Source organism: Hipposideros armiger, unplaced genomic scaffold (assembly GCF_001890085.2).
Source record: "Hipposideros armiger isolate ML-2016 unplaced genomic scaffold, ASM189008v1 scaffold_46, whole genome shotgun sequence".
Classification (NCBI taxonomy): domain Eukaryota; kingdom Metazoa; phylum Chordata; class Mammalia; order Chiroptera; family Hipposideridae; genus Hipposideros; species Hipposideros armiger.
The window spans coordinates 75,854-102,894 of NW_017731396.1; the positions used below are offsets into that span (position 1 = coordinate 75,854).

At 54.2% G+C, this 27,041-nt stretch overlaps 1 protein-coding gene across 1 annotated transcript; it reads right to left on the minus strand.

The window, feature by feature from the left end:
* Positions 1-1,197: 1,197 nt before the first annotated feature.
* EFHD2 (EF-hand domain family member D2) lies at positions 1,198-17,454 on the minus strand. Its single transcript, XM_019639857.1, has 4 exons — positions 17,044-17,454; positions 5,147-5,294; positions 3,806-3,940; positions 1,198-2,790 (listed from the first exon to the last, which is right to left on the minus strand). The coding sequence occupies exons 1-4, from the start codon at positions 17,355-17,357 to the stop codon at positions 2,659-2,661; spliced, it is 729 nt and encodes a 242-aa protein (XP_019495402.1). The 5' UTR covers positions 17,358-17,454; the 3' UTR covers positions 1,198-2,658.
* Between the last annotated feature and the right edge of the window lie 9,587 nt (positions 17,455-27,041).

Consider the following 27,041-nt stretch of genomic DNA (forward strand, 5'->3'; position numbering starts at 1 on the left):
TGGCACGTGACAGCCAGCCCCTGTCTCTCACATTCTGAGGGCTCGAGGCCCACGTGCATTACCGGGCCAGCTGGGTGGGGACGCTGGAGCTTGAATTTTAGCCTTTCCTTGTCAGTATCCCCTATCCTTTGGTTCTGAGACCCTTTTTGCTAGGATGTTAGGGATCTGATGTTCTTCCATTGGGAAGGCCACTGAAAGGCAATGCTTAACCTAACATGCAGTATTAATGACAATGGCATCTCAGGTATCAGGTGGCACGTCTTAGGAAATACACAAGGACGCAGCCCTGACTGAGAGGAAGCGGAGGGCCCGGGCACCCTGACTGCTGTAGTACCATCCACGTCCATCTGAGGGCAGTGATGCCCAGCCTAAGCCCAAATTCCTGAGTCCACTCAGGTTTTACTTGGGGGCGTCCTACCCTGGAAACCACAGGGAAGACCTTGAGACCCTAGTCCACCCTCGCATTGAACAGATGGAGACTGGGACCCAGATCTGTCCACAGCTACACAGGAAGCACACAGACTCTTTCCTCAGCACCCCACCATCCCAGCCTGTGTGGTGCTGTAGGCTTGGGGCGTCTTTGTGTTTGTGGGAGTCTTGGGGAGCTCTAAGGTGCATCAATCCAGAATCCCCATGGCCTCGGTGCCACCTTTGACCACATGCTGTGTGCCACGGCCCCATGGACATGCACGCCCCCTCTGAACTCACCAGGCAGCGTGGTTGGATGGGTAAGGGCACGGGCTGCGAGCTCTGTGGCCCTGGCCTGCATCCTGCTGGCTCTCTGGTAAACTTTCTGGGTCTCCCTGTTCTTATCTGGGAATAAAACAGCACCCCCGTCATGGGCTAGTTGCGAGGAGTAAATGAGTTAATATTTGTAAAGCGCTTAGACTAACGCCTGGTGAGAGAGCAGGGGGCCGACTCCACTTCTCCCATTAAGAAGAGTCCCTTCTTCCTAGCTTCTGACATGACATGGGAGCCACCTGAGCAAATGCTGCCCTAGCACCCAGGTGATCTCATCCCTGCTCTCCCCCTTTGCCATTCCCTCCCTCCCCTACCAACCAAGAACCACACACACATAAAAATACAGAATTTTATCTTATTTTAGTTAAAAAAAAATAATTGTACCATTGAATGAAGAAGTCATGGGGGGGGGGCGGTGAGAGGCGTTGAGAAGGGAGGGAAAAAAAAGCAATAAGCCCGAAAGAAAAAGAACTTTTTTATATTCATCTGTATAAACATATCCCCTAAGGCAAATGCAATCCAGGGCCAAGGTTGCTGCACGCACTGGGGCCAGTACCTCCTAATTTCTGCAGATTCTAAGGCCAAAAAAATAAAACCTCTGCAAGTCCAATGGGGGTTTCATAGACTCTTGGGGGCGTTTTACTAAAATAAAGTTATTGAATTTAAAAAGCAGTGACGCTGTCATGACATACGCGAACGTCGAAAGTTGCATAACTGTGGCCTCGATGGCCACTCATTTGTTTGGACTGGGTGACGGGCACAGTTTCACGATAAGAGACAGACACACACACACACAGACACGCACACACGTCAGTAAGCACATGGGAGCTGTGCAGGGCTGGGCCAGGGACACGGGGAATGCTGGGGTCCCCATGCTTCCTCGGGGGGTGGGTGTGATGGACAAGTCCTGTCACTGGTGACAAGGTGGGGAATGTCACTTGGGTAAGGATGGTGTGAAAGGGCCGAGCGAGGTCCCCTGCTCCCCACTGCCTGGTCGCACAAACTGCATAAAGCACTTCTTGGTCGCCTCCTGCAGAACGAACACGGTGCCGATTTCCTTCCCTATTGAAGGGGTCAATCCCTCCTCTCCACGCTGCTCTCTCCAGCACCCCCGAGACCCTCAAGTTGTCCCAGGGGGAACAGGGAGTAGTGTCTCTGCCCCCAGAGCCTCCCCTGCCCATGGTCCATGGCATGGCTGGGAGAGTGTGGGCCCATGAGGTAGATTGACACAGCGTCCCCTCCCCCTGCCTGGCTGGGCCCCAGAGAGCTGGGGTTGCGTGGGGTGCCAGGGCCTCGGTCCCTTCACAACAATAGAAGCTTCCCCCCAGCCCCTTGCCCCCATCTCCAGTGGAGGAGAGGCAGCGCTGCGGAAACAGGTGCTGGGGGTGGGGCACCCTTGTGACTCTGATCAGCTCCTTAGGTCCCCCTCTACAGAGCCAGCCGCAATCTTTGCCATCTGTCGCTCCCCCAGTCTAGGAAGGGGCTGAGTGTCCCAGGGCAGTGTAGCCTGTGGGTGAAGGGCAGGCGGTTTCTGGGCATGGAGGAGGTGAAAGGGAGAAGGGAGAGGCGCAGGGGAGGAGAGGGGTGGGTGTGGAGGGCAGGCACATGGGCAGGGAGCAGCGCTGGAGCAGGCAGGGCGCAGCCAGGGGTCCAAGAGAGACTTAGGGGCATCAGGGAGGGCTGGGCCAGGCAGGGAGCCAGCGCTGGTGTCGCGGCCTCAGGAACTGCAGCGGGGAGCGAGGCGGAGGCTGGGCCACTTCTGTGAGACCGCGCAACTTGGCTGTGCTCACAGACATTTGTAGGTGTTTAGTATGGTCCCTTCAGACGGAGCCCAGGAGTCAGGCTCGGCCCCCAGTTTGCCCACCCTCACCCACTCTCGCTGGCCGGACCGGGCGCTGGTCGGGCCGCAGCCCCTCGCTACTTGAAGGTGGACTGCAGCTCCTTGAAGGCCGCTTTCCGCTGCTTCATCTCCTCCGCCTGCTTCTTCTTCTCCTCCTGCTCAGCTTTGATTTCTTCCTCGAAGCGGCTGGACACGTTGATGGCCTGCACCTGGGGTGGAGTGGGGGCGAGGTGCCTCAGGGCTGGAGGGCTCCCTGCGCTTCCAGGTGGGCTTTCCCTGGGATTCTCCCCGCAGTGCCCGCACAGCTCCCCCTCCCGCTGGCTCCGGCCCTGGAACGGGCACGCCATTCACCTCTCGGAGCCTCAGTTTCTCCATTTAGAGCCTGGTGCTCAATTAACTCTGATCTCATGGATTCGTTGGGAGGATTGAACGAGGGAACACATTCGGGGCCTGCTGCACAGCACGGGTCCTATACCTCCTGACGTGTCCTTATCCTGTTTCCTGTTCTGGGGAGCCCAGCTGCCCACCAGTCCCGTTGATAAACCCTGAAACATCCCCTCAGCCCTAGAAGCCCGGAAGAAGGCGGGAGGTGGCTTTTGGAAGGAACGGTCTTAGCTAATATGAGAAGAGGGAGAAACAAGGAAGATGGGGGTCCCGGGGCCCCGGGAGGGCAGGACCCAGGAGCCATATTTGTCCCCTCCGTCTCTTTCCGCGTGTGCTGAAAGGGGAGGATGCTGTCCATGTAGGTGGCCTCTGGGGTCCGTCATACTCCCTCAGGCTGGGGCTGGCAGGGCGAGTGTCCCCAAGAGGCCCTAGGAGCCAGTGTGTGTTTCTAAGCCTGGTCTGCTGTCTCCCAGGCCCACCCTTTACGGCCCAGTCCTTTGGGGTAGTGGCTCCGTATACCAGGGACAGCTCAAAGTGATCCCTGTCCCCTCTTCAAGAGTACATACCCCTCACCCACCCCTGGGACGGGGAGAGAAAGGGGATGCTGGGAAGGATCATAGCCTGGGTGGGGCAGGACAGAGGCGAGGAGCTTGGAGGGCCTGTCCCAGCTTAGCCGGGGCGTCAGCTCCACACCTCCTGTCTGCAGCCTCAGCAGGGACAGGAAGGGGAGGTACTGTCCCTCCAGCTACCCCGGGATCCTGTTATTCTCTGGCTACCCCCATCCTTGAGCTGGGGTCAGGGCACCTCACCCTGGGCTCCACACATCCTTCCATTCCTCACCTTGGCCTCAAAGAAGCTCTTGGCCCCTTTGACGCCCTCGGTGGAGACATCAATCTCGGAGAGGCGGGCGAGCACGTGCAGCCCGCTGTCCTCCTGCAGCTCCCCAGCCGCCGCCTTGCGGAAAATCAGGAGGAACTGTGGCAAGAAGAAAAAAACATGGGGTGTCAGGGTGAGAGGGAAAGGGGCCGGGGTCCCTGGCCATACCTGGGCCCAGCATGGCCTCCCTAGGAAAAAGGAGGCGTGCTCCCGGGACTGGGAGCTAGAGGTCTGGGTTCTCCTCCTCCATGCTCTGTGTCCCTGCACAGGCCCTGTGCCCCCCTCTCTCTGGGCCTTGGTTTGTCCATCTGTACGATGGGAGGCTAGGGGACCCATCTCCTGCTCGCCTAGGATCCCGGGCTACAGCAAGCCTGCTGCTTGGTCCACACTTCGCTCCCCTCAAGGGTCTTGATGACATGGCCTCCGCTCGCCTCTTATCTTTGTTTCTGCTGTTTCCCAAACTAATTCGCTCTAAATTCCACTGACTGAGTCTCAAAGGTACACGACTGTGCCCGCTTTACAGAATGAGGAAGGTTCAGAGACAAGAAAACACCTGTGCAAAATCTCAGCACCAGAAATTGAAGGAGGGGTGTGAACCCGTGCTGACTCCAAACAAACACGATCCTGCACAGCCTGCACCTTCCTCCCTGCCACTCTTCCAGGCGTGTCCCCCCACCACACACACCCCTTTCACTCACCCTGCCTCCTCTATGCTTCCTGATAGCTCTCCAAGGCCTGGCCTGAGCCCTGACTCTTCCGAGAGCCCCCAGCCCCCTGCCCCCACCCAGGCACTTAACCCTATGCTGCCCACTGCTCTCTGGCTGTGAGCCTTCCCATGGATCCCGTCTCCGAGTGGGGGCTAAGTAAGATTGGAGTGCGAAGTCCCCCAGCCCAGTGCTCAGCTCCCCTAGTCCCGCAGTACATCACTCTCTCCACCTGTCCCCCTCTTCTCCTGAATCCCAGCAGCGTGCCATCTCACTCTGGGCTTCTCTTCTACACGCCAGGACTCTTAGAGCCCAGGGCCTTTCACTGCACACTCAGAGCCCACACAGGTCAGGTATACAGAGGTCACTTAGTAGGTGCTCACTAATGAAAAAATGGATGTCCCTCCTTCTCCCTTAAGGCATCTCAGACCCCGGCCCCCACCCTGGCGGCTGCTCCAGGATCCCACCGAAGCCTCACTCAGCCAACTACCAGCCATTCAATAGCGGCTGTTCAGGACAACGTTGCTCAAAGGCCAAGGGGAGTTAGTCTTTTCCTGCCACCAAGCCCTCAGGTGCGGTCCCCCATGGGGAGCGGGCTCACCTCCCGGAAGCTGAGCTTGCTGTCAAAGTCCTCATCCACCTCCTTAATCATGTTTTTCAGGCCCAGGTGGGTCTGGGGCGCTCCAAGTTTCTCCATCATGAGCTTTAGCTCCATTAGGTCGATGAATCCATCCCGGCCAGCATCGTACCTGTGGGTACACAGAGAAAGGACTAAGCACATCCTGACACCTTATACCTGACCAGTCAGAGCAGTCACAAGCCGGAGTGCAGGGAGCCTGGGGGCTCAGGGGGCACATCCCACCAACATGTCATCCTATCACAGCTGGAAGGGACCTCAGCCCAGGCAGAGTCCTGATTTGTGGCCCAGCTATTGCTTGGTTACCTCTGACGATGGGGAACTCACCACATGGCCTGGCAGCCATGTTTAACAGTGCTATTTTGGAAAAGCCTGCTGCACAAGGAAGCTCAAATTACAGCTTCCCTGTACTGAATGGGACATGAACAAGCAGGGAGAAACAACTCCTAGTGCCATGGGGTGCAGACTGGGAGGGTGGACGCTGAGGTTAGCACTCACAGACCACCTCCAGGACCAGCTGGCTTACCAACATCTCCACGGGCACTCAAGGGACATCTTGGCCCCACTTCCTGTTCCCACCCAGGAGGGAGGCAGAAGGTACATGTCACAGGGCAGGGCTAGGGCGTCACAAAAGGGATGTCTACTTCTAGTTTTCCTGGAGGTGGCCTGGGGTGTGTGCGCAGGAAACGAGTTTTGCAGAGTGCCTGCAGCGAGCCGTGGGGACATGGCTGGGTGGCTGCAAAGGCCTGGCACAGTGAGTAGGTGATGGCAATGTCTCTGCCCTGCACAGTTCCGGTCTCTTTGTCCTGCCACCAATGGCCTGGCAGTCAGGCATGGAGTAAGGGGTGGAATCCAAATGTCTCTCGACTGCCTTCTTGCAGTAAGAGCTTGGGTCAGGGTTGGCCTCTGAACCCTGTCCCCTGGCTGGGGAGGTGCCACTGGTGTCAGAGGTACACAGCCCGGTGATTGTGGGCGTTGTTGGCACAGCCCAGCCGGGCCCTCTTATCAGGCTAACCAAACACCTGTCTCCTGGTGGGGTGGGGAGAGTGGTCTCAGGCCTCAAGCTGGCTGGGTGACAGTGTTGGTGACAGTAGTGTGACACAGAGGGGCTGCATTCCAGAAATCTGTGTCCCGAAGACTTGGAGTTCCTATTGTACATAAACACAGCTCATTCCTCTGCCCTCTTCAGGGCTCCCCAGGTCCCTTCCCCTTCTCTCGTGATGCATCAGCTTTGCACGACTTTGGACACCTAATAGCAGCCACTTTTCGAAAACTGTCATTGCACCAGGAACTTGACTCTGCTTAACCCTTGAACTAACCCCATTTTATAATGGAGACTCAGGGAGGTTAAGTAGCCTGCCCAAGGTCACGCAGCAATAAAGGAGGGAGCTGGGCTTCCACCCCACGTCTGCCAGGCTCTGTGCCCAGCTCCCCCTCCGCATGTCCTGGGACTGCCGGCAGAACAGAGACGTCTGCCTGGAGCGCTGAGTGGAGCATTTGTGCAAGGGGTATAAATAGTTCACGAGTGAGTCAGTGGTTGGAAGTGATGCAGCATGGGGGAGATGGAGCTCTGGGAACCCTGCAGGGAACACATGGTCCTCAGGCCTTTTTCTCCACAGTGGGGTGAGAGGGCTGGAGTGGGAGCACACGGGCCAGGGGTCCCTGTGGGCAGTGGCCATAGCTGGGCTGCAAGCAGATGCGAGAGAATGTGGTAGAGGGTTATGGGACCTGGGAGGGTCAGGCAGGCCAGTGATCCCACGGTCCAGGCTCCACTTAGAGCTGGAGGAGCCCTGTGGGGGATGGTGGAGGCCCCGCCACCCATCTTTGGAGCCTGCCTGCCCGTCGGTAAGGGGCAGGGCTGCTGGTGACTCTTAGTGACAGGTATTGGAGCAGCCCTGTGGAGAGTGGCCTGGTAAGGGAGTCAGTCTTTCCTGAGGCAAGTCACAGGGACTCCCCTCCTCAGCGCCCCTCAGAAAAACAAAGCCCCCATTGCTTTCTGAACTTGGGCTCCAATGAAGGTCAGTGACATGTCAGGGCTGGAGCAGGCTGCTTGGGTTCCAGAAGCCTGGGTCACTGGAACCTCCAGCTGAGGCTGAGAGCCTCTGACATGATGGTGACTCTCTTGGAGGGTCACTGTGAGGCCTGAGTTCGTAAGTGCCAAGCACTTAGCACAACGCCTGGCACATGGAGCTGGCTGCAGCTGCCACCACTATAATGAGATTTAGAGACCTTTATTAAGCTCCTACTATACGTGCCAGGCGTTTTCTCTTTACAACCTCTGTGCTCAGCAATCCTGGGAGGTCAGTATTATGTCCCCATGTGACTGATGAGGGAGCACACTGGCCTGATAACCAGCAGGCCAAGGATTCGGACCCTGACCCTACGATTCCCACACTCTACTCTCCGTGCCGCCCCACCCCTCTCCTGGGCCCAGCTTTATTTACTGCTCAAGTGGCCCCGTTTCTCCCGCAGCCAGGGGTGGCTCAGTTTCAGAGGAAGTACAGATAAAGTGTCTAAACTTGGACAGAAACTTGGGCTCTGGCAGCTCCCGGGCCTGGCTGGGCTGCAGCTTAAACCGCGGCTTGAACCACCGCCTGCATCAATCACGGGTCAATCAATTACTGGGTCTGGGCTCGATCCCAGGCAGACGCCAGCCCCCAGGGGGACAATGCAGGGGCTGGCCGCAGTGCCAGTGGATCGATCGCCAAGGGGAGGTGACAGAGGTCAGGGAGAGGCCAGGTGCTGGGGTGGGAGTTGGGGCCCCCAGAGGTGAGGCTGGAAAAGGCCGTTCCCATGAGACCCCCAGGGGAGTACCATCTACCATGTACCCTGGGCTCTGATGTGGGTGAGCTCTGGGTCACTGGGTCAGGCAGGTGCCAGGGTTAACCTACTGAAGATGACCTTGAAGGTTTGTGCTCATATCAACTCTGCTGAGACTGACCTGGGTCCAAACCCCCGATCTGCCACCTGCTGGCTGGGTGACCCTGGTCAAATCACCCGTCCCCATAAGCCTCAATTTTCCCATTTACATCACGGAGATCAAAGGACCCGTCTCAGGATTGAGGCAAAGAGTAAAAGAAACAATCCAAGCAGATTCTTAGCTGACAGTGTGGCCTGCAGGAAGCACTTCATTAATACAAGCTAACTACAACAATAATAATAATAATAAATAATAATAATAATAATAAATTATTAATATTTACCTTTAGGATTAAAGATTAAATGAGATTATAGATATAAAATGCCTAGTACATAGCAGGTACTTAAAACCTGCTAATTTCATTATAATAACAGCGGCTATTAAGAACTTTTTGTGTGCCAGGTACTATGTTAAGTACTTCGCACATAATGGTGACAACAAGAATAATAATGATAAAAAATACAATGGCTTCTTCCCAGGGCACCAGTTCTGATGGTGCCTGGCTAGTCTGGAGGCAGGAGATGGACAAGATGACCCAGAGGCCCCTCTAGTATCTCAACCTCCTCTGAAGGTCTTATACCCCCCCCCACCCCGCCAGCCCACCACCACCATTAGGCCTAATTCAAAGACCCCACCACTTGGGGTGGTGGAAAGACAGCAGGACAGAGCCTTTTGCTCTCTTGCTGGGCAGAAGCAAAGAGGAGCCTCGATTACTCTCCTGTCCCTCCTCTGAAAGGGAGGGAAGTGACAAAGGGGGAGACAGTCATTGTGCCCCCAGCAGGTGGACAACTGGCAACAGAGGAGAGAAGGATGTTCTAAGACGGCCGGAAACAGGCATCTCTCTGGCTGGGGAGACCCTCTCATCCATCAGCCCTCTTCCTGAGCCGGAACTGAGGCTGCAGGCGGCTCAGAGGATCCAGGGAAAGCGACGTCAGCACACAAAGTCCATCTGGATAGCTTGGTCTGTCAGTTTCATGTTATGAGGGGGAAATTGGGGCCCCGAGTAGGCAGAAACCAGCCCAAGGACACACAGTTGGCAGACGAGAAGATTCCAAAATCTTTCCTCTCTGCCTGCCTGCCTGCCTCCCTCTTCTTTCTGGTCCCACAGAGGAAACCCAGATTCTCAAGCTTACAGCGCTTGGGAAGGTTGGGTTGAGACAGCCTGGCTTGGGGCCTGCCGGGGAGGGCCAATTCCATCCGGCAGGACTGGCAACAAAGCTCTCGGGCTGGGAGCTCAGCACTTTTCTCTTGCACTGGAGAGGCGGCTGCACCTGGCACCGTGCCCACATTCCTACCCGCCTCCCCCTAAATAGTTCTCGACCGGGAGGGCTCAGCAGCTGCCGCCCCGGATGCTGGTGACAAAATCCCCTCCCATCCACCCCTGAAAGTGGAGCAGCCGGCCACCAACCACCCAGGCAGACTTTGCCCTTTGGGCTGAGCAGGTCCCACCAGCTGGCTGCTCCGCCTCGCCCCTCCAGTTCTGACCAGGAGTCATGCGGGTGGGCGGTGGCTGGCTCCTACAGTGTTCAGTGTGGATGCCCTGGGTCTGCACCCAGGGCTCGTCCCCATTTCATTATCATTAGTGGCTACTCCGCTGAGCGCGTACTATGAGCCAGGCACTGTGTCAATTGTTCTGCATCAGATCCTCACCAGAACTCTGTGAAGCAGGCATTAAATCACCCCATACCACAGACGAAGAGACTGAGGCGCAGGGAGGAAGTGACTTGGCCAAGGCCACAGTTGACAAGGACCCAGCTGGGATCCGAACCCAGGCCTGATGAAAAACACACTTTTAAACACTATGCTATGTCCTGACGCCTACAGACCCTGTACCACAGAAGCGCAGGTTGGGAGGGATAGTGGAGGCTACCTCATTTAGCCATTCGGGAGGGTAGGTTCCGAATGCACTTATCCTGCTTGGGCGTCTTGAATACCACTGAGGACGGGAAGCTCACTGCTTCCCTCAGGTGGCCCATTTTGGCTCTGGAGCTGTCTCGGAGGAAGTCGTTCCTCACACATGACCCTCCCCACCTGTCAGTTATGCTCTTCCATCGGATGGCAGAATGAGGAGCTGTCACAGCCGCTGCACAGGGGCAGGATGGGAACAGCTGGTTTGGGAGCAAAGGGCTCATTCCCATCCCAGGCCTCTGCTGATGTCCCCTCTGTCCCCAGGAGGACAGACAGCTGGAGAGGGTGTTTATAGACCAAGGAGCCCTCTGGCTTTGGTCTTAGCATTCACAGACCTGGCCACCCCGCCCCCCAACCCCCACCACATCCTGTCTGGGGAGGCCCCTGTGGCCTCTACTTTTTGTCCTGCAAAATGGGAAAGCAGGTCCCTTGGGGCAGGAAAGTTCTGGAAGACAGAAAAATTCTGGCCTTGCTGTTACAGCCAGCTTGGCTCTGCCTGCCTTTCCAATCAGGTGGATGCCCACAAGCCCGGTGACGACTGCTGGGCAGCGCCCATCAGTTCCTGCCCGCCCCCTCCCCCAAACTGCCTGACTCATGTGGGGGAAAGCCCAGCCGATCACCACTTCCTCTAGTCCTATCTGCAGAATCTGAAACTCAATCTGCTGCCCTGTGTCAGCCAAGGAGGGGCATGTGAGTGCAGTACGGCAATCTACTAGGGGTTGTCAGGGCTCGGAGACACCCTAAGCTGGGGTTCAATCACCTCAGGCTGAGCCCCAGCCCCCGAGGGGCAACGCCCTCCACCTGCTGCATCAGCAGCGGGTTTCCTGCCAGCTCTCCCCTGCCCGCTCTTAGTAATGATTGTTGTAACAATGATTGCACAGGACATTTACTGAACATCTAATAGAGCCCAGTGTTTATTAACGTAACCTTTCCCCCCTACCGCTCAGACTAAGTAATGTGCCCAACCTGAAGGCCAACCTTAGGCGAGTGGCGGGGAGATGGCCATGGGGGTGGGGGTGGGGGGCACTTCATACACAATGTGCACACCTGGTGACATTCTTAAAATGGACGTCATGACGTCATGATCCCGTAGGTCTGGGCTGGAGCCTGAGTGTCCGCATTTCTAACAGCTCCTGGGTGATGGTGACGCTGCTCTATTTGGGGTCCATGGGAGCAAGGGACTTGGGGTCACACAGACGCAAGTTCAAATCCTGTCTCCACTCCTTACAAGCTGTGTGACTTTGGACAAGTCATGTAAATCTCCCCGACAGCTCTTCTTTTCTGTGAAATGGGTGATGATAAGCTTGCAGGATGTTAAAGAAAGGATTAAACAAGAGCTGAAGTGCCCGTGATGGAGCGGACCGACAGCGGCCCCCTCACAGCGTGCTGGGAAGGGCTGGGTGGAGTTCGATCTCCACGCAGCTCAGGAACCCCGGGCCGGGCTCCTGGCTAGCTGTTCCCTTTCTGGCACGGAACCCTCACTTCTCTGCAGTCCTTGAAAAGCAGAAGTCGGCCAAGGAGAAGACTGCTCGGCAGTCAGAGGGAACTGAGCTGCTGGAAGGTGTGGGGACTGTCCCTGCTGAGGTCGCAGTGACTCCCTCCTCCGGCTGGGCGAGGCTTCCCTTGCAGAAAGGGCCTCTGACCTTCCCTGAGGCAGGGTGGCCTGGTCTCCCAGAGTCCGGACTCACACAGCTGAAGCCAGGCCTTGGGTCCAAGAGGGCAGGGAGGAGAGAAGGTAGGAAGATGCAAACCAGAGGGGAACCAAAAGTCCCTGGCAGGCGGAGGAGAAAGGTGACTCAGAATCGGAAGGGAAAAAGGAGGGGCAGGGGGCGAGCAACGGGCTCAGGAAATCCTCCCTCCCCAGAAAGCCAGGCTCCTGAGGGCTTCCCCTGAGGCTCTGAGAGTCCCCTGACCCCCAACCACAAACACAGCCCTCACTTGGCCTCTGAGCTCCCTGCAGGCAGACCCGGTTCTAATCCTGCCTCTGCTGCTTATTATAACCTTGGCTAAGTGGCTCAACCTCCTTGAGCCTCCATTTATTTCCTCATCTGGCAAATGGGGATAATGACAGCACCCACCTCGCTGTGTGGGTGTGAGGATTATATTCAATTTCTGAAATAATACACATCGGCTCCTGCGGGAGCAACTGGACCTGGTGGTTCCACTTAACAGGGAGAGGGCGGAGGCAGGGGCTGGCCGGGGAGAGCCTATCATCATGGCATTCCTCGTGAGAGCTTTCAGTCCTCGTGGTAGAAATAAAGAGACGGAACCTTCCATCTTTAGCTCTGGGGGCCCACCCGCTCTCCCCGCAAAGGCTCCTACACACCCCTGCCTGCGGTGAGGCTTCAAGCTTCTCGAGGACGGGAACTTGATTCCTGGCCGGTTCTCTGGGACATGCACACAGCAGAAACTTAATGAAGTATCTGTTGGATGAATGATCAAAGGAATGGACTTGGTGTTTTTCAAAATCATCATCTACGTTTTTAACAGCCCACAGACCAGACATGATGGTGAACTCTACAAAGGCCTAGGGCTTTTAAAACTTCATCCTCAGCATTTTACCTGGTAGGTTCTGCAGCCCCAGGGGAAGCTGTTGGGTCGTCGGGGAAGTCATGACGTATTTTTCTATGTTTTTCAATGCAAAAATGCGTCATGACTTTCCCAAAGACCCAATAAGTCTCCGAGAAGCTAAGCACCCTGCCCAGTGTCTCCCAGCGGGGCAGGGGGCGTCCGGCACTAGGGTCCCACTTTTGTCCGACTCCAGAGCTGCTGTTTGCTCTTCGCTTTTTCCTGCCACCTGCCTTCCATGTAATGAAGTGATAATGAATTCCTTTCCCCATGTTCGTTATTTTATCAAAGCCATATGTAGCTGTCAGTCAGGGCGTTTGTTGGACAGGAGGAAAGGGTTCTCATGCTGGGTTCCTGTCACTCTGGACCAAAGCAAGAGGGTTGCTCCCAGTCCAGCAGCTCCGTGGGAGGTAAGTGAAGGCAGCCAGTGGCGTCTGTGGAGCTGCCTTGCTGCCAGCCCGGCCACCGCCAGGGCTGGGGATGATGGTGACAGGAACTGAAGAAGCACTTACTTTGTGCCAAGCACTGGGTTAAGTACTTCATAATGATCATGTGATGTGGGTGCTATTATTCTCCCTGTTCTAGGGTGAGGAACTGAAGCTCAACAAGGTTTAGGGGCCTTGCCCCAGAGCCCACAGCTGGGATTCAAACCCAGGGCTGCAGAGTCCAAACACCCCCACTCTTAACCACTGCACCACACTGTCATCGCGGAAGGGCAACGAGGGGAGGTACTGTAAGGGGCAAGGGTCTGAGCAGGTGGGGGGGAGGGGAAGAGGGGGTGGGTGGGAAGGGAAGAAGTGTCCAGAATGAGAGGGAAACCTGTCTCTCTGACGCAAGGGGTCATGAGATGAGGTGGCTGGGGACGAGGCTGGCAAGGCAGGGAACTAGGGCGTCTTCCTCAGATTCCACGGCAGGTTCCGAATTACACGACTGCCTACCTCTCCAGCAGGTCTCAGCTTACAAAACCCCACAGAGCCCCAGGCAGGCTGTTGCCAGCTCAGGGGTGGGCCCCCTCGAGGCTCTCTGGGGCCCCACCATCTCCCCCTTGCCTGGAGGGTTCCAGAGACAGCCCTGGATGAATGGCAGAGACAGGTGGGGAGAGGGTGGGATTAGAGGTGGTGGGTGCAGCCTGAGGCCACATGGGGAGGACGGACAGTCCTGGCTCCACTACTGCCACGTGCCTGGCATCGCGCCAGAGCTCTACATGTGTCACCTCCTCTGAGCTTCACTCAAAAGCGGGGACCACTGTCCCACTGCACAGACAAGGATGCTCTGGCCCAGCCACTGAAAACCTCCCTGTGACCCCAAGCAAGTCACTACACGTTTCTGGGTCTCAGTTCCTTCTGTAAAACGCGGAGAAGGGCTGGAGTCAGCCCTTGAGGTCTCTCCCAGCTGGAACCTGCACAGCTGTAGTGTGAGGTCAGCCATGGCGGAGAGCCTATCTTCTCTCTGTCTCCTCTATTCTCCCTCCTTCTCCATCCCCAGGAAGTATCTGCTGATGAACTCTGCATGGATGGACAGGAAGACCGTGGAAAGCAGTTCTGCCATCAGATAGAGCCTGCTCCTTTTACAGATGTGAAGACCGGGGCCCAGGGTGGGGGTGGAGGTGGGGTAGGCAGAGCCAGGATAGAAGCCCAGGCTTCCTAGCTCCTGGCCTTCAAAAAAAGGCCGGCTCCTAGCTCCCTCTGACCTCCTGTCTCCTGCGCTTGGCTCTGGAGGGCCAGGCTCCCTCCTCCCTGCCTTCGGAGCTGGAGACCAGGGTGGAAGTCTCTCAGCAGAGCCCTGGCTGTGGTCCGCAGGCCCTGCTTGGACCCAGAAGGCTGCAGGCCCACTCAGACGGCAGAAGCAGAAGAGGGGTTTTGTCTTTCATGAGAGCCTGTCTGTTGGCTGTTCGGCGGGGCTGGGCTCGACTGGCACAGTGAAGCCTTGTTTCCTTGAATACAAAATCTGCAGCTTTCCATTCTCACCAGGGCTCCCCGGCGGGCAGCACTTCCTTCCCTAGAAGTTGGGCTCCCTGGCCCCTTCCTGCCCTCCCACCCCTCCCAAAGCCCCCAGAAAGCAGTCGTGGTACTAAGGGGGGACCTGCAGGGGTTTGGCTCTCCCCCAATCTTTATCAAAGTACTCCTCGTCAAACTAACACCAAAAACAGCCTCTGTAAAAAGTGAGCTTGTCCTGCAAATGCAGCTTCAATACCAGTCCCCCAATTATAAGCCTCTTGCAGTCTCATTGCAGCCTCCCAAGTTCCTGCTCTTTGGGTTGTCTGGGCTCTCCCAAACAGCTCCACCTTTTTTTTTTTGGCAGGAAACCCGGAAGGGAAGAACAAAGGTTTTGGAGTCACAGACCTGGGTTCAGATCCTGGCTCCATCATTTTCTAGCTGTGTGGTCTTGGCAAGTTGCTTAACGTCTCTGTGCCCAGACTCCCCAACTGTGCCATGGGAATGATGATAGTTCTTTCATGAGTTTGCTGGGAGGAACTGATGAGCTCCTTAGCGCTTTGGTCCTATTGACACAGGGATCTTGGCTGCCTTCGAATAATTTTGCCTGCGCTCCCCTGGGGCGGAGTGGGTGGGTGGGGATGACTGACTGACAGGCTCTACAAGGAAGTTCTAGGTAGAGAATCTACACCCACCCTGGGCTCAAGGAACTTGCAATCTATTCCTGCCAGAACCTTGGAAATCCTGGTAATTTCCTCCTTGGGAATCCAGCCCTCCTAATCATGCCAGTCTTCGGCTGAGAAGAAACTTTAGAACTCTCAACCAAGACTCTGGAGTCAAAGAGGCAGGCTCCCCAGGGCTGTGGGACCTGCACGCAGAGGCCCAGGGGGGAGTCAAGGACTGTTTTTCCCCAGGCTGACACCTGGAAAAGTCTGGGGTGCCCAACCATCCAGGTCTGGGAACCAGGAACCTCTCCCACTGCATCGTCGGGCCAAATGCAGAAGCAGCAGCTGTAGCAAGTACTAGAAGTGGGAAGAGCCTTTCTCAAGCTGTGGGGTTGCAAAACACCAGCCTTCCTGCTGGCTCTCAGGGCAGCTAGCTGCCTGCGTTGAGGCTTATCCAGCCACAGCCGCCCTGCCTCCTGCCTGGGGCAAGGTGGGCCCAGCACCTCTCCCTTAGCCTTGGGCTGTCTGTCTCAAGGCAGACAGACCTCCTGACTCCTCCACCCTACACTCTGCCTCAGGATGGTTCTGCCTCCTCCAGGACCCGCTCCAGACCAGTACCCCCAGGGTACTGTCCCCTCCAGGAGCCAGGGACAGGGCTATTGACAACAGAAGTGGGGAAGGGTACCCAAGGGAAGGGGGTTGGGTGCCTCCATCACCACTCCTCCTCAAACCCCCTCCGGCCTGCAGACATGGCTGGAGGGGGCTGTGGCTGACTGTCTCAATCCTAACTTGGGTCAGCCCCAATGGACCAGAGGACCTGGTGCCCTTTCTCTCTAGGACCGCAACAGAGATATTAGGGTGTTTTTGGGTGGTAGGGCTGAGCCCATGGGCCTGGGGGTGCCTGTCCAACCTGCAGAGGGCACGGCATGTGGAATTATATGGAGTAATGGGTAAGGGTGAGAGCAACTGGGGAGTCAGACAGGAAGGTGTGGGGCTTGGGGAACCCTGTGTATGAAGGGAGGGGCTGCGGAGAGACGGGGCAGTTTGACAGGCAGCAGGGGGATGGTGACTAGAAGTTGCTGGGTGCAGAGGGGCAGTGAGGGCAAGAGGAGGGAAGTTGTACTACCTGAAAAGTGGGGTTCCTCCCCAGGGAGACTGAGGGTCAAGGATTGGGGTCCTGGCCAACCGGGGCTGGGGGTAGGGGCGGGAGGGGATGAAGGGTCTTTGACTGGAGTTGGCTAGCAGATGCTGAATAACTGCAGGGGAAGAGGGTGTCTGCCCAGAACCTATGTTGAGGGGGATCTGGGAGAAGCAGAGGAAATGAGGGTACTCCGGGGAAAAGAATGTGTGTGACATGAGGATCAGGGACTGGTCACCTTTGTTGAGGCGCTGGAGGGGGGTGGGTGTTTGTGACCAGAGGTGGGGGTGGGGAATTCGAGAGTGGCTTGTTGGGGGCGAAAGGGAGGCCACGGGGTCCTCCATCTCGGTGGGCGCAGGTGTGTAGTGGTGGAGGGAGCGTCGCTAACAGGGCAGGGACCTAGGCCAGCGACCCAGAGTTCTCAGGCACACGTATGTGGTGGTAACAGGGGCTCACGGGGACTCGCGATTATCTAGAAGGAGCTGCGGGGCCCCCACTCAGTGTGCGCGCATCTAGTGTACAGGGGGCGGCGTCACCCAGCGGAGGGGTAGAGTGTCAGGGGCGCGGGGTACCCAGACCCATATGCGTGGTGGGGTGGACGGTTCCGCAGCCTCGTGATTATCTGGAAGGGGCCGCTGGGTTCCCATCCCTGGTGTGTCGGGATTCGGGGGAGCGCGGCTGGCAGCAGGGGGCCGTGGGTGGCGGGGCCGGGTCGGGCGGGCACTTACTGCTTGAACATCTTCTCCATGTCCTTGATCTGCTTCCTGGAGAACTCCTTGAACTCGGTGTAGGGGTTGAAGACGCGGCGGCTGGGCGACTGGGGCTCGCCGATGCCCTGGTTGAGGTCTGCGCGCCGCAGCAGCTTGGCGCTCAGCTCGCCGTCCGCGCTGCCCAGCGCCTCCGCCGCCTCGTCGGGCGCCCCAGGCGCAGCCGCCGCGGCCCCGTTCAGGCCGGGCTGCTCCGCGGAGTCGCCGCCGCCCTCGCCCTCCTCCTCCATCTGCAGCCGCCGGCTCAGCTTGCTGGCCAGCTCGTCCGTGGCCATGGTGGCCCGCGCGGCGCTCCCCTCGGCGCGGCCCCTGCTCTCCGCGCGCCCGCACGGCCTCTGGCCGCGCTCTTCCTCTTCCTGACACTCCCCGCGCTAGGCACCGCCCCCGAAGGTGGGGCTTACGACCCTCGGGGCCCGCCCCCGCTCCCGGCCCTGCGCAGCAGACGCGGGCTTGGTCTTGATCGCTGGCGTTCAAGTGTGCTGGGTGCGTGCGCTCAGCCCACCACCAGCCCCCACGGGGTCTTTGTAAAAATCCATCCCCCGTCTCCGTCCGCACAGCGCCGGCTGGGCCGGAGAGGTCGGGCTCGGGGTCCAGGACGCAGGCGGGAAGCAAGAGGGGTTCCTCCCCTGCAGTTTGAGTGTGGGTCAGGGGGTGCGGCCCCCAACTCCTCTGGAATCCCCACGCTGTGAAGTCGTAATCCTGTGTCCGTGACACCCTGTCGGTTGCCATGGAGACAACTCGTTATACACTGGTGTTGTCAATGAGGGCTGCAGGGGTATGAAGATGGACCCGGTGAGCGGGAACCCCGGTTTAGATTTAACCACAGGGGAGCTGCTGCATCTTTTGGAAAAGGATGGATCAGCAGCTGCGAGGGAGACCGGGCTTGGAGGTGTTCCGAGACTGGTGGAGAGCAAAAGGGGCAAGGGACTGGCCCTTTCCCCCCGGCCCAGCAGATCCCATGGATGACTTTGCAGAATAGCTGCTGGGCCACGGCTGGCTGTTGCCTGTGACTCTACTTTAGGAACACCGGCAGGGAGATCATGATGATGCTGTGTCGATGAGGGCCCCAGAGGAGACATGTCCTTTCCAAAGGCTCATGGGATGGGGTTTCTCTCTGTAGTCTGGTCTGTCACCTTCAAACTGCAAAGCTGTGGACCCCCAGCATGAGAACCCAATCGGGAGTGGCGCTGGGTGATAAGACAGAGTCCCAGGCTCCAATCCAGGTAGAAAAAAACTGATCTCAGGGGTAGAGCTCAGAGCTCTGCATTTTAACAGCACCCAGGGGAGTTCTGCTCACTGAAGTTTGAGAATCACTAGTGTAGAAGGAGGACTGCTCTGTGCTTATATTCTAAAATGTTAGGACGACACTGAAGACCCCTATGCAGAACCACATGTAAAAGTGGAGAGAAAAGATGGGAGGCACAGAGCACTTGTGAAGGTAAAGCCAGCAGCTTGCGCTCTCATTCTGTAGTCAGAGCAGCTACTACAAAGTGATTTGCACAGGACAGAGCCTCGATTGATATTTGTCAATTTGCCATAGTTTGCAAATTATTGTTGAAATAATTTAAAAGGCATTTTAAAAAGAACAAAATTGAGAAAAACACTTCAGCGCTCAGAAAACATGAAATTTTCATTAACTTATTTTTGAGACTATTTCTGAGTTCCAATATAGCTTAAATGACATGATTTTGTTCTTTTAAAGCTTGGAATTAAGTTTCTGTTGGTCTTGGGCAGTTTGGCTCAGCTACTTGCAAAAGACAGGTTTCTATATCTCCCACCTGCAGCTTTGAAGGACCCAACAGAAGTACAAAAGTTTGTTTTTTATTGAATGCAAAAAGACTAGGGATGTGGTATAGATTGAAACTATCAAAATTCTGTCACCGTTTTCAATCTAGTTGCAGGGGGTGCAGCACAGCCCACCATCCCATGTGGGAATCAAACCAGCAACCTTGTTGTTCAGAGTACATGCTCTAACCAACGGAACCACCTGGCTGCCCCAAGGGTTTGCCTTTTTAAAAAACAACTTACATATATGTGAAAAACCTGGGGTTCGGTTTGAATTATTCACATGAGCTGTATGTATGAAACACCCTGGTCGATTACCCATTTGGCTTGTTACCACCCTTGAGAGACAGGGCAGGCTCCATGAAGCACAGGTAGGAGGTGGGATTCCTGTTCATTACCTATTGCATCTTATAAAAGGGGAGTGGAATGCCCAGGCCTTGCTATCATACTCAGGCAGAGCTCAGGAAATGCTTCCCGGAAGGGTGAGCCCTTTTAACACCTCTTGGGCTGATCTCACAGGTTCTCAGGGTTTTAGAGCTCGGAGGCTCTGACTACAGAATGAGAGCGCAAGCTGTCTGGTTCTCTGCCCCATTTGCAGGCCTTGGGCCGGGCCTGCCTAATAAAAGAAACTGTTGATCGGCTCTAAAGCCAGAGATGCATGCCAGAGACTGCATTTTATTTGAACTTTTTTCTTCTGTGGCCACTGGACTTCAGGAAAAGCACTTCTTCGAAAATCGAAGAACTGGTGAAGAAAAGAAAAGCAGCGATAACTGCTGGGCGTTGATTAGACTGTGAAACTCCCAGGAACTATCCGTGGCCTGTTCATTAAGGGAAATTGCTTTTGAATGACCCTGAGTGCTGTGCCCTAAGCATGGATTCGGGCAGAAAGAAACGAGCTAGACTGGTTACGTATTATAGCATTTGGTCATGTGGAAAGAATGATCTTCAGGAAAAATCACACCCTCGGCAAAGGATTTTGGGGAGAGAGAGAGAGCCAATTCTGACAGAATTCCAGCGGCAAGGGAGCTGAGCTAGGCAGACTTAGTCATCACTGACTGTTTCTCTTCTTCCTCCCACAATCTACTTGTGTAACTGTCTTTTGGGGAGGAGTAAAATCATATTAAGAAAAACAACAGCACCTTGAAAGGGGAGGGGGGAGCAGGGAGGGGCTGGGAAGAGCTCTTGGGTGAGGGGGCAGGTGGGGTGAATATGGAGGGGCATTCCAGAGCCTGACAGAACTGGGTGGTCCCTCCAGCTTGAGATGCTGGGAAAACAAGAAGGGATTAGGGAGGCCTTGGAGATCAAGTTGGCTCAAAGTGTAGCACTCGCTTTGCACTTTATAAATACCAGCTTGCTAATTAATCATCACGAATGCTCTGTGGTCACCAGGAAGCCCTTGATGGATTGACAAAGATGTACAGATGTCAAAATTAGGGATAGCCCAAGTCCTCATTTGGAGCAATTGGAGGAGTGAGAGCAGGGAACGGGATCACAGCCTGGTTGGTGTCAGAGGCTTTCTCACCTCCTGCCAAGTCTGAAAGCTGTGGGAAGGGGACGGAGCTGTGTCAGGCAGGTGCTTACGGCACCGCTGAGCTGGGCAGGAGGAAAAGGGCACGATGGGGACAACATCGGCAGGTAGACCCATTTGCAGGTCATTAGAAACCCATGCATTATCGATAGAGCTTCCCCTCTCTGCGGTTATCTTGGAGGCTTTTACTTGAAAACCAAGATCATCTTTCAAATTAGTTGCATATGCCCAACTGGGCAGAATGGAAAAAAAAAAAAAAAGCTGAACATGTTTTCTTCTTCTGTTAAACCCCAGGCAGGTCAGCGTCCACGTTTAACACCTGGCAGGCCTGAGTTTTAGCCTGTTTTAAACTCTCAAAGAGTGTGAATGTGTGTGTGTGTTTGTGTGTGTGTGTGTGTGTGTGTCCCTTGTGGCTTAAACCCAGCAATGCTGCATCTACTGTGTCATCCTGGACCCCTTCCAAACATGGCAATAATAAGGGCAGCTAATTATGATTTTTCTACTACGCTGAGAAAGCAGTGGGTGTTCACATTCAGGAAATCGAGTCATATTTATTGTGTCGGGCACCAGGGTCTGGTCCTGGAATTCTTCTGGTCGTGGGCAGGAGGGGTGGGGAGGAGCAGGAATAGGCAGCTGGAAGAGTGAGATTTGTTGGACCCCACATGGGGGGTCTGAGAGAGGATACAACTCTTCCGGCTGAACCCTCCTCTGGCTGGGACTCAGCACTTATTACACGCCACACTGGAGCTGTTAATAAAATATCTAACACTACCCCGTCCCCCAACACAACTTCCTGGGGGAAGGGGCCTGCCTGTCTGTCTGGTTCACCTTTGGCTTCTCAGTGCCCAGCGTGGGGCCTGGCCTGAGGTATGTGCTGCAGAAATAATTGTTGAATGAATGCAAGATGGCTCACTCAGCCTGAGGCTTGGGGACAGGCTGGGTGTTTTCTCAGTGTCCCCTCCAGAGCATCCGGTGGCCCATTTTTAGGTCTCAAGGTCACTGCCAAGAAAGAGAAGCTGCTAAAGTGACACCTCTATGCACCCACATGACTCAACACAAAAAGATAACAGGAGCTCTTAAAAAACAAACCTCTCGAGTGTCTGTCCCTCTCCTCTGGGGACAATGTCAGCTGCATCAGATAGGGAATGGGGCCGGGTGACCTGATGGTCTTTGGACATCAATGTGGCCCAGAGGTCACTTAGTTCTCTGCTCAGCAGACAGGATGGAAGGAATAAATGGTAAGTACAGGTAAACACCGCGTGTGGCCGCTGTCGGGGCACCTGCGAATTTGAGAACCTGAGAGGGAAATTGTAAAATTAGCACAGTGCAGATAGGCAACGTCAGTTGAAAGGAAGAGCACACTGCTTAGGGCGGGGACACCTGACCGAAGGTATTAACTAAAGAAAGCAGGTGACTCTTAGAAAGGGCAGGTAAACCAGGATGCTTAAAGGAAGGGGTTTGTATCACGAAGGCTTGGTTGTTTCACACCTGGTCCAGGGGAAGGAAGGTCTCTAGACTCACTGGAAGAACTCCCTATTGTCCAGGTGTAAGGCTCTGACAGGGAAAGGCAGTGTGGTGTCATGGTTATGAATTGGAAAATCCCAGTGGGGTGACCTTGGGCAAGTGACTTTACCTTTCTGGCCTCAGTTGCACCATCTATAAAGTGGCAACAATTATCTCCTCCTGGAGCACTGGAGTGGATGAAATGAGGAAATGTATGTACAGTGTTTAGTGTAGTGCGTGGCACCTAATAAAAGCTCAAAATGTTCACCATAATGGAGATGCTGAGAATCTCGCTCCTTGGTCATCATGCAACAGGCAATAGCCACGCAGACGTTAGCCATCTAGTCTGGGTGAGAGTTTAACGTGGGGTCAGCATATGTGGCCCGCCGCCTATTTTTATAAATAAAGTTTTATTGGAACACAGCCACACTCATTCATTTAGGTATTCCATACGCTGCAATGAGAGAGTTGCATAGTGATGACAGAGACTCTATAGTCCACAAAACGAAATGGCGCTTTACAGGAAAAGGGCTTTTATGGCCTCGCCCTTTATAGAAAAAGTGTGCTGACCCTACTTCATCGAATAGATAACCAGCGGGTTCCGGACTTCGGTGAGGAAATTGATACAGTAGAGCAGTTAAGGGTACGAAAGCTGAGTTCTGACGCTCTTGATCTCGGGCAGGTTACTTATCTACTCATCGCTTTCACAGGTAAAACACTCAGGGAGGGCTAAGTGGGGTAATGTTTGGACCATGCTTAGCGCAGTATCTGATGGCTGGCAAGGATACTATCAAAAGTTTGCTATTATTAGCTATTAAACTTCAACTGTTGAGAGTCACAAAGAAACTTCCAGAAGAGGGTCACTGCTGTATGCAGCATTCTCTACAGAATGCCCAGCAGTGATCCCATAGAAAACTGAAAAAAGGGGATGTGAATACCAAAGGTGAGCTCTCCCTCGCAACATACCCAGTGAATTAATGATTCCAACCCCTTTTCGAGAAAGCAGCAGATCATCATGGGAAAAGAAAGGGGAGCAAAGGTCAAGGCCATGAGGTCTAGCACAGTAGTGAGCACATGGCACATAGTAGGCACCCAGTATTTGTTTCCTGAATGAAGGCTGGTTGTTTAACTGGAAAAATGATTTATCAGTCAAAGAGCACCTCTGATTACTACGACGATAAGGCCACAGTTAGCCAGAAGATAAAATTCTCTGCTTCCTATATCTTAGGGTCTTAGGAATGAAAGCAATATGCTAAAAAGATGAGAGAAAACCCAAAGCAAGGAGCCTGCGAAGACTTCCCACCCTAGGATGGGAGGCATTGCTTGTGACGGATTCCTGGGGGACAGATGGGCAAAGGAAAATGTTTAAAAACAAAAGCAGGCACATAAGGTCATGAATTGGCCCAAAATAACTTGGGACACTGAGCAGACGGATGTAAGCGGCACATCTTGATGGAAATGAGGCCAAGTAGATAAGCTGAAATACTCTACCCTCACCGGGCACCCTAACTCCTGCTTCGGGAGGCCTCGGCACGGCGCGGACTAGAGGAACACATTAGCACTAGCAGGTTTGGGGTTTCCGCTCATTGACTGTGTACTGCTTTCATTCCTAAGACCCCCCCGCCAAAATTGGACACCACTCCACTTACCAGGAGCACACTTCAGAATGCAGCTCCGGAAGCTATTTTTTTTCCCCCTCCTCAGACACTTCATGACTCTGGTTTCCACAACAGCAGGCACTGGTGACTCTGCCAAGTTGCTAGAGAAGGGCACCTTATCTGCAAAGTCACGAATCCAGGAAACCAAATGGGCTGCCGTTGGCGAGGGTGGAAGGAAGTTGTTTGTCTTAAGCTTCTCGGGGAATCAGAAGATTGGAGGGTTTGGGGACTGCAGGTCCCCTGTTGTACCTTGATACAACCTCAGGGGAAAGGTTGCTGGTAGCTTCGCAGAGGAGGCTGCATAGCAGGGTCTTAGCAGAGGCCATTTTGGTTGCAAATAACAGAAACTGAAACCAGCTGGAACAAAAAGGGGGCTTCTGTTGGGGAAGAGAAGCCAGCTCCCGATTGTCCTGACGCTTCAGCTTGCTTGCCCTTCGATTCTCTAACATTCCTTGTTTCCTTTCAATAAACTCCCCTCCTGCTTAACTCAGCCACAGGAGGGTTCTGTTTTTTGCAACCAAAGAATCTTGAGTGATACAAAGGGTCCTAGTGGAACCCAAGGGTATTGTTAGCATTGGAACTGGCCTCCCGAAGGAAAGAGACTGGGGACCAGAAAGTTATCAGGGATCAAGGTTAAATTTCTCCTTTGTTATCAGTTGGAATGCATTCAGCTTCCGCTAACAGAACACTGGACGTGGGTAGATTGTAAAAATTTGGAGCTCCTTCCAAACGGACTCTGGCCATGTGACTTGCTTTGTCTGATGGGGTATTAACACACACAAGGCAGACAGAGACTTGAAAAGTGTTTGTGCTTTGGGGCTTGCTCTCCCCTGCTGCTCTTGGGAACCTGTGCCCGCCACACATGAAAGAGCCCAGGCTAGTCAGCTGGGTGATGGGAGACCATGCCAGGCATAGGCAAACTGCCCTAGCCGAGGCCTCTCTAGACCAGGGTTTCTCATTCTTGACATTTTGGGTCGAATCGGTCTTTGTTGTGGGGACTGTCCTGTGCTCTGTAGGATGCTAAGCAGCATCCCTGACCTCTACCCACTAGATGATAATAGTACCCCTCCCCCCCCAACTGTGACAACCAAAATTGTGTACAGACATTGCCAAGTGTCCCCTGGGGGGCAAAACTGCCCCTGGTTGAGACCCACTGTCTTAACCCAACTTGCCTAATGGTGACCAGGCATGTAAATGAGGCCATTCTAAACCATCCCGCCCAAGCCAAGCCAGCCCGGACCAGGACCAGTGCCCAGCTTGACCCCTGGAATCATGGGAAGTAATAAATAGCTGTCATTGTCAGTGCCTACAGTGACTTAAACTGGTAGGGATTTGTTTTACACAACAGGAGGTCTAGAGGTAGGCAGTTCAGGCATGGCGCAGAGGGCCCGGATGCAGCCCAGGCCCTTCTCATCTTTCCACTCCATTGTCCTTGGAGGTGGGCTTCGGCCTCTTACGTGTTGCCTGATGATCCCAAAGGTGGCTGATCCAGCTCCAAGGCTGAGCTCCAGGAGACAAAGAGGAGGCAAGGCAAAGGGATGAAGAGCAAAAAGCTCTCTCCTAGGGAAGGCTTGCCTTTTGTTCCAGAAGAGAAGCCCTCCCCAATGTCATTGGCCAGAACGGAGCAACATGGCCAGCTCTAGCTGCAAGGGAAATCAGGTGTTTAGCCTTCAGCTTACATCGTAGCAGGAGGCGATGCCTAAGGGGCTCGTGGCATCTGCTGCACTGTCTCTCTGGGGGTCTTGGTTTCTTGTCTCTCCTTGTTGCACGTCTACCCCAGCCCAGCGTTCTCTCTCTGAAGACCAGCTTTGTTTCTCTAAACATAAGAGGGGAAAGGGCCACCCCAGCCCTGGAACTGCATCAAGTCTCTCAGCTCCAGCACCACTAATGACTTGCGTGGCATCCCAGAGTCCCACTTAGGTATCTACTGCTCAGCCAACCAGCTGTGGCCAAGAGAGAAGTATTAGGTAGAGCAAACCTGATTGGGGGGGTGGTACATTCTCAGGGAAAAGGGTGTGTGGCTGAGGAGACACCCAAAAAACTAGCTCAAGAAGTGAAGAAAAGCAATTGCCATCATGGGTTGTAATGTTCATATGATCAAAATTAACACGTCCTTTGAAAGACCTAAAATACAGTGGAGTCACATAGGCATTACATTTTACTTATGCAAATTCAAATATACATGTTCAACCAATAAATAACATACTTTTTTTCCCGACACAGTTTGGCTCCCAAACATGAACCAACTGCTTAAACGTCTCCTAACCAAATGATCTTTTCTGGTGCTGGAGAAAAAGTTGCTATTTTGGACTTTTGGAATACAGTACAATATAAATAAAACCATATTCTTTATGGAAAACTTCCAGAATTTCCTAGAGTATTTTTCAGATAAGGTAATGTTCACCTTTCTCACTGACTTCAGATCCTAATCCTGTGTGTAAGATGTACCTTCAGTGGAATATCACACAAAGAAATTTTCCTATTTCCTTTTAGGTTTTGTTTTTTTTTAAAGATTTTATTGGGGAATTGGGGGAGGAGAACAGTGTTGGGGAATTGGGGAAGTGGAACAGACAAGCTGCTGTCCTTTTGTTCTTCAGTCTCGTTGTGGAGGACGTCGCTTCACTGGCCCATGTTGGTATTATCATTGCGCTCTTCCTGGGTGAGGCAGTCGCCCTCTGGCCATTGGATGGCCACTCACAGTGGCTCAAGGCAGCTCACACCAGCTGCCGGCCAGCCCCACTGCAGCCTATCCTGTCACCGGCGACTCACGGCAGCTCAGCTCCAGGTCGAGCTGTTGTTCAGCATCTTAGCTGTAGAGGTCGCAGCATCACTGGCCCTCATGTGGGATCCGAACCAGTGGCCCTGCTGCTCAGAGCTGGCGTCTCAAGCCAACTCCTAACCAACATGCCTCTTGGCTGGCCCTCCTTTTAGTTTTAGTTAGTATAAAGAATGTATTTGGTTTTGAAATATCAAAATATTTTTATTGTGGCTTTTTAAAAATAAAAAAATGATATTCGTGATTTTTGGCTCTTCCTCTCCTTTTGTTTGGCAGTCTTGGCCATACAAGAGAGGCAGTGAGAGGATGGCTGGCTGGAGAGAGGGCAGAACATGAGAGAAGCAGAGTGTGGAACAAGGAAAATGAGTGCCCCTCCACACGCAACGAAAAAGCAGTGTGTCCACCTGGGCAGCGTGTCCTCTTTGGTGACTGGGTCCTTGGACTGTCCTTATGGCCTGGGACTTGAACTACTGGGCCATCTTGGGGTAGCAGAATGGGAAGTATGAGATGGAATTAGAAACCTGGGTTCCAGTCTCGACTCTTGAATTTATTAGCTGTGTGATTTTAGCCAGGCCACTTAACCTCTCTGGGCTTCAGCATCCTCATCTGTTAAATGGGAAACATAATACTAGGTACCTCCCAGGGCTTAGGGGAGGATTAGATGAGAACTGCCATATAAATGTTAGTCTTTACTATGGAAGCGATAAAG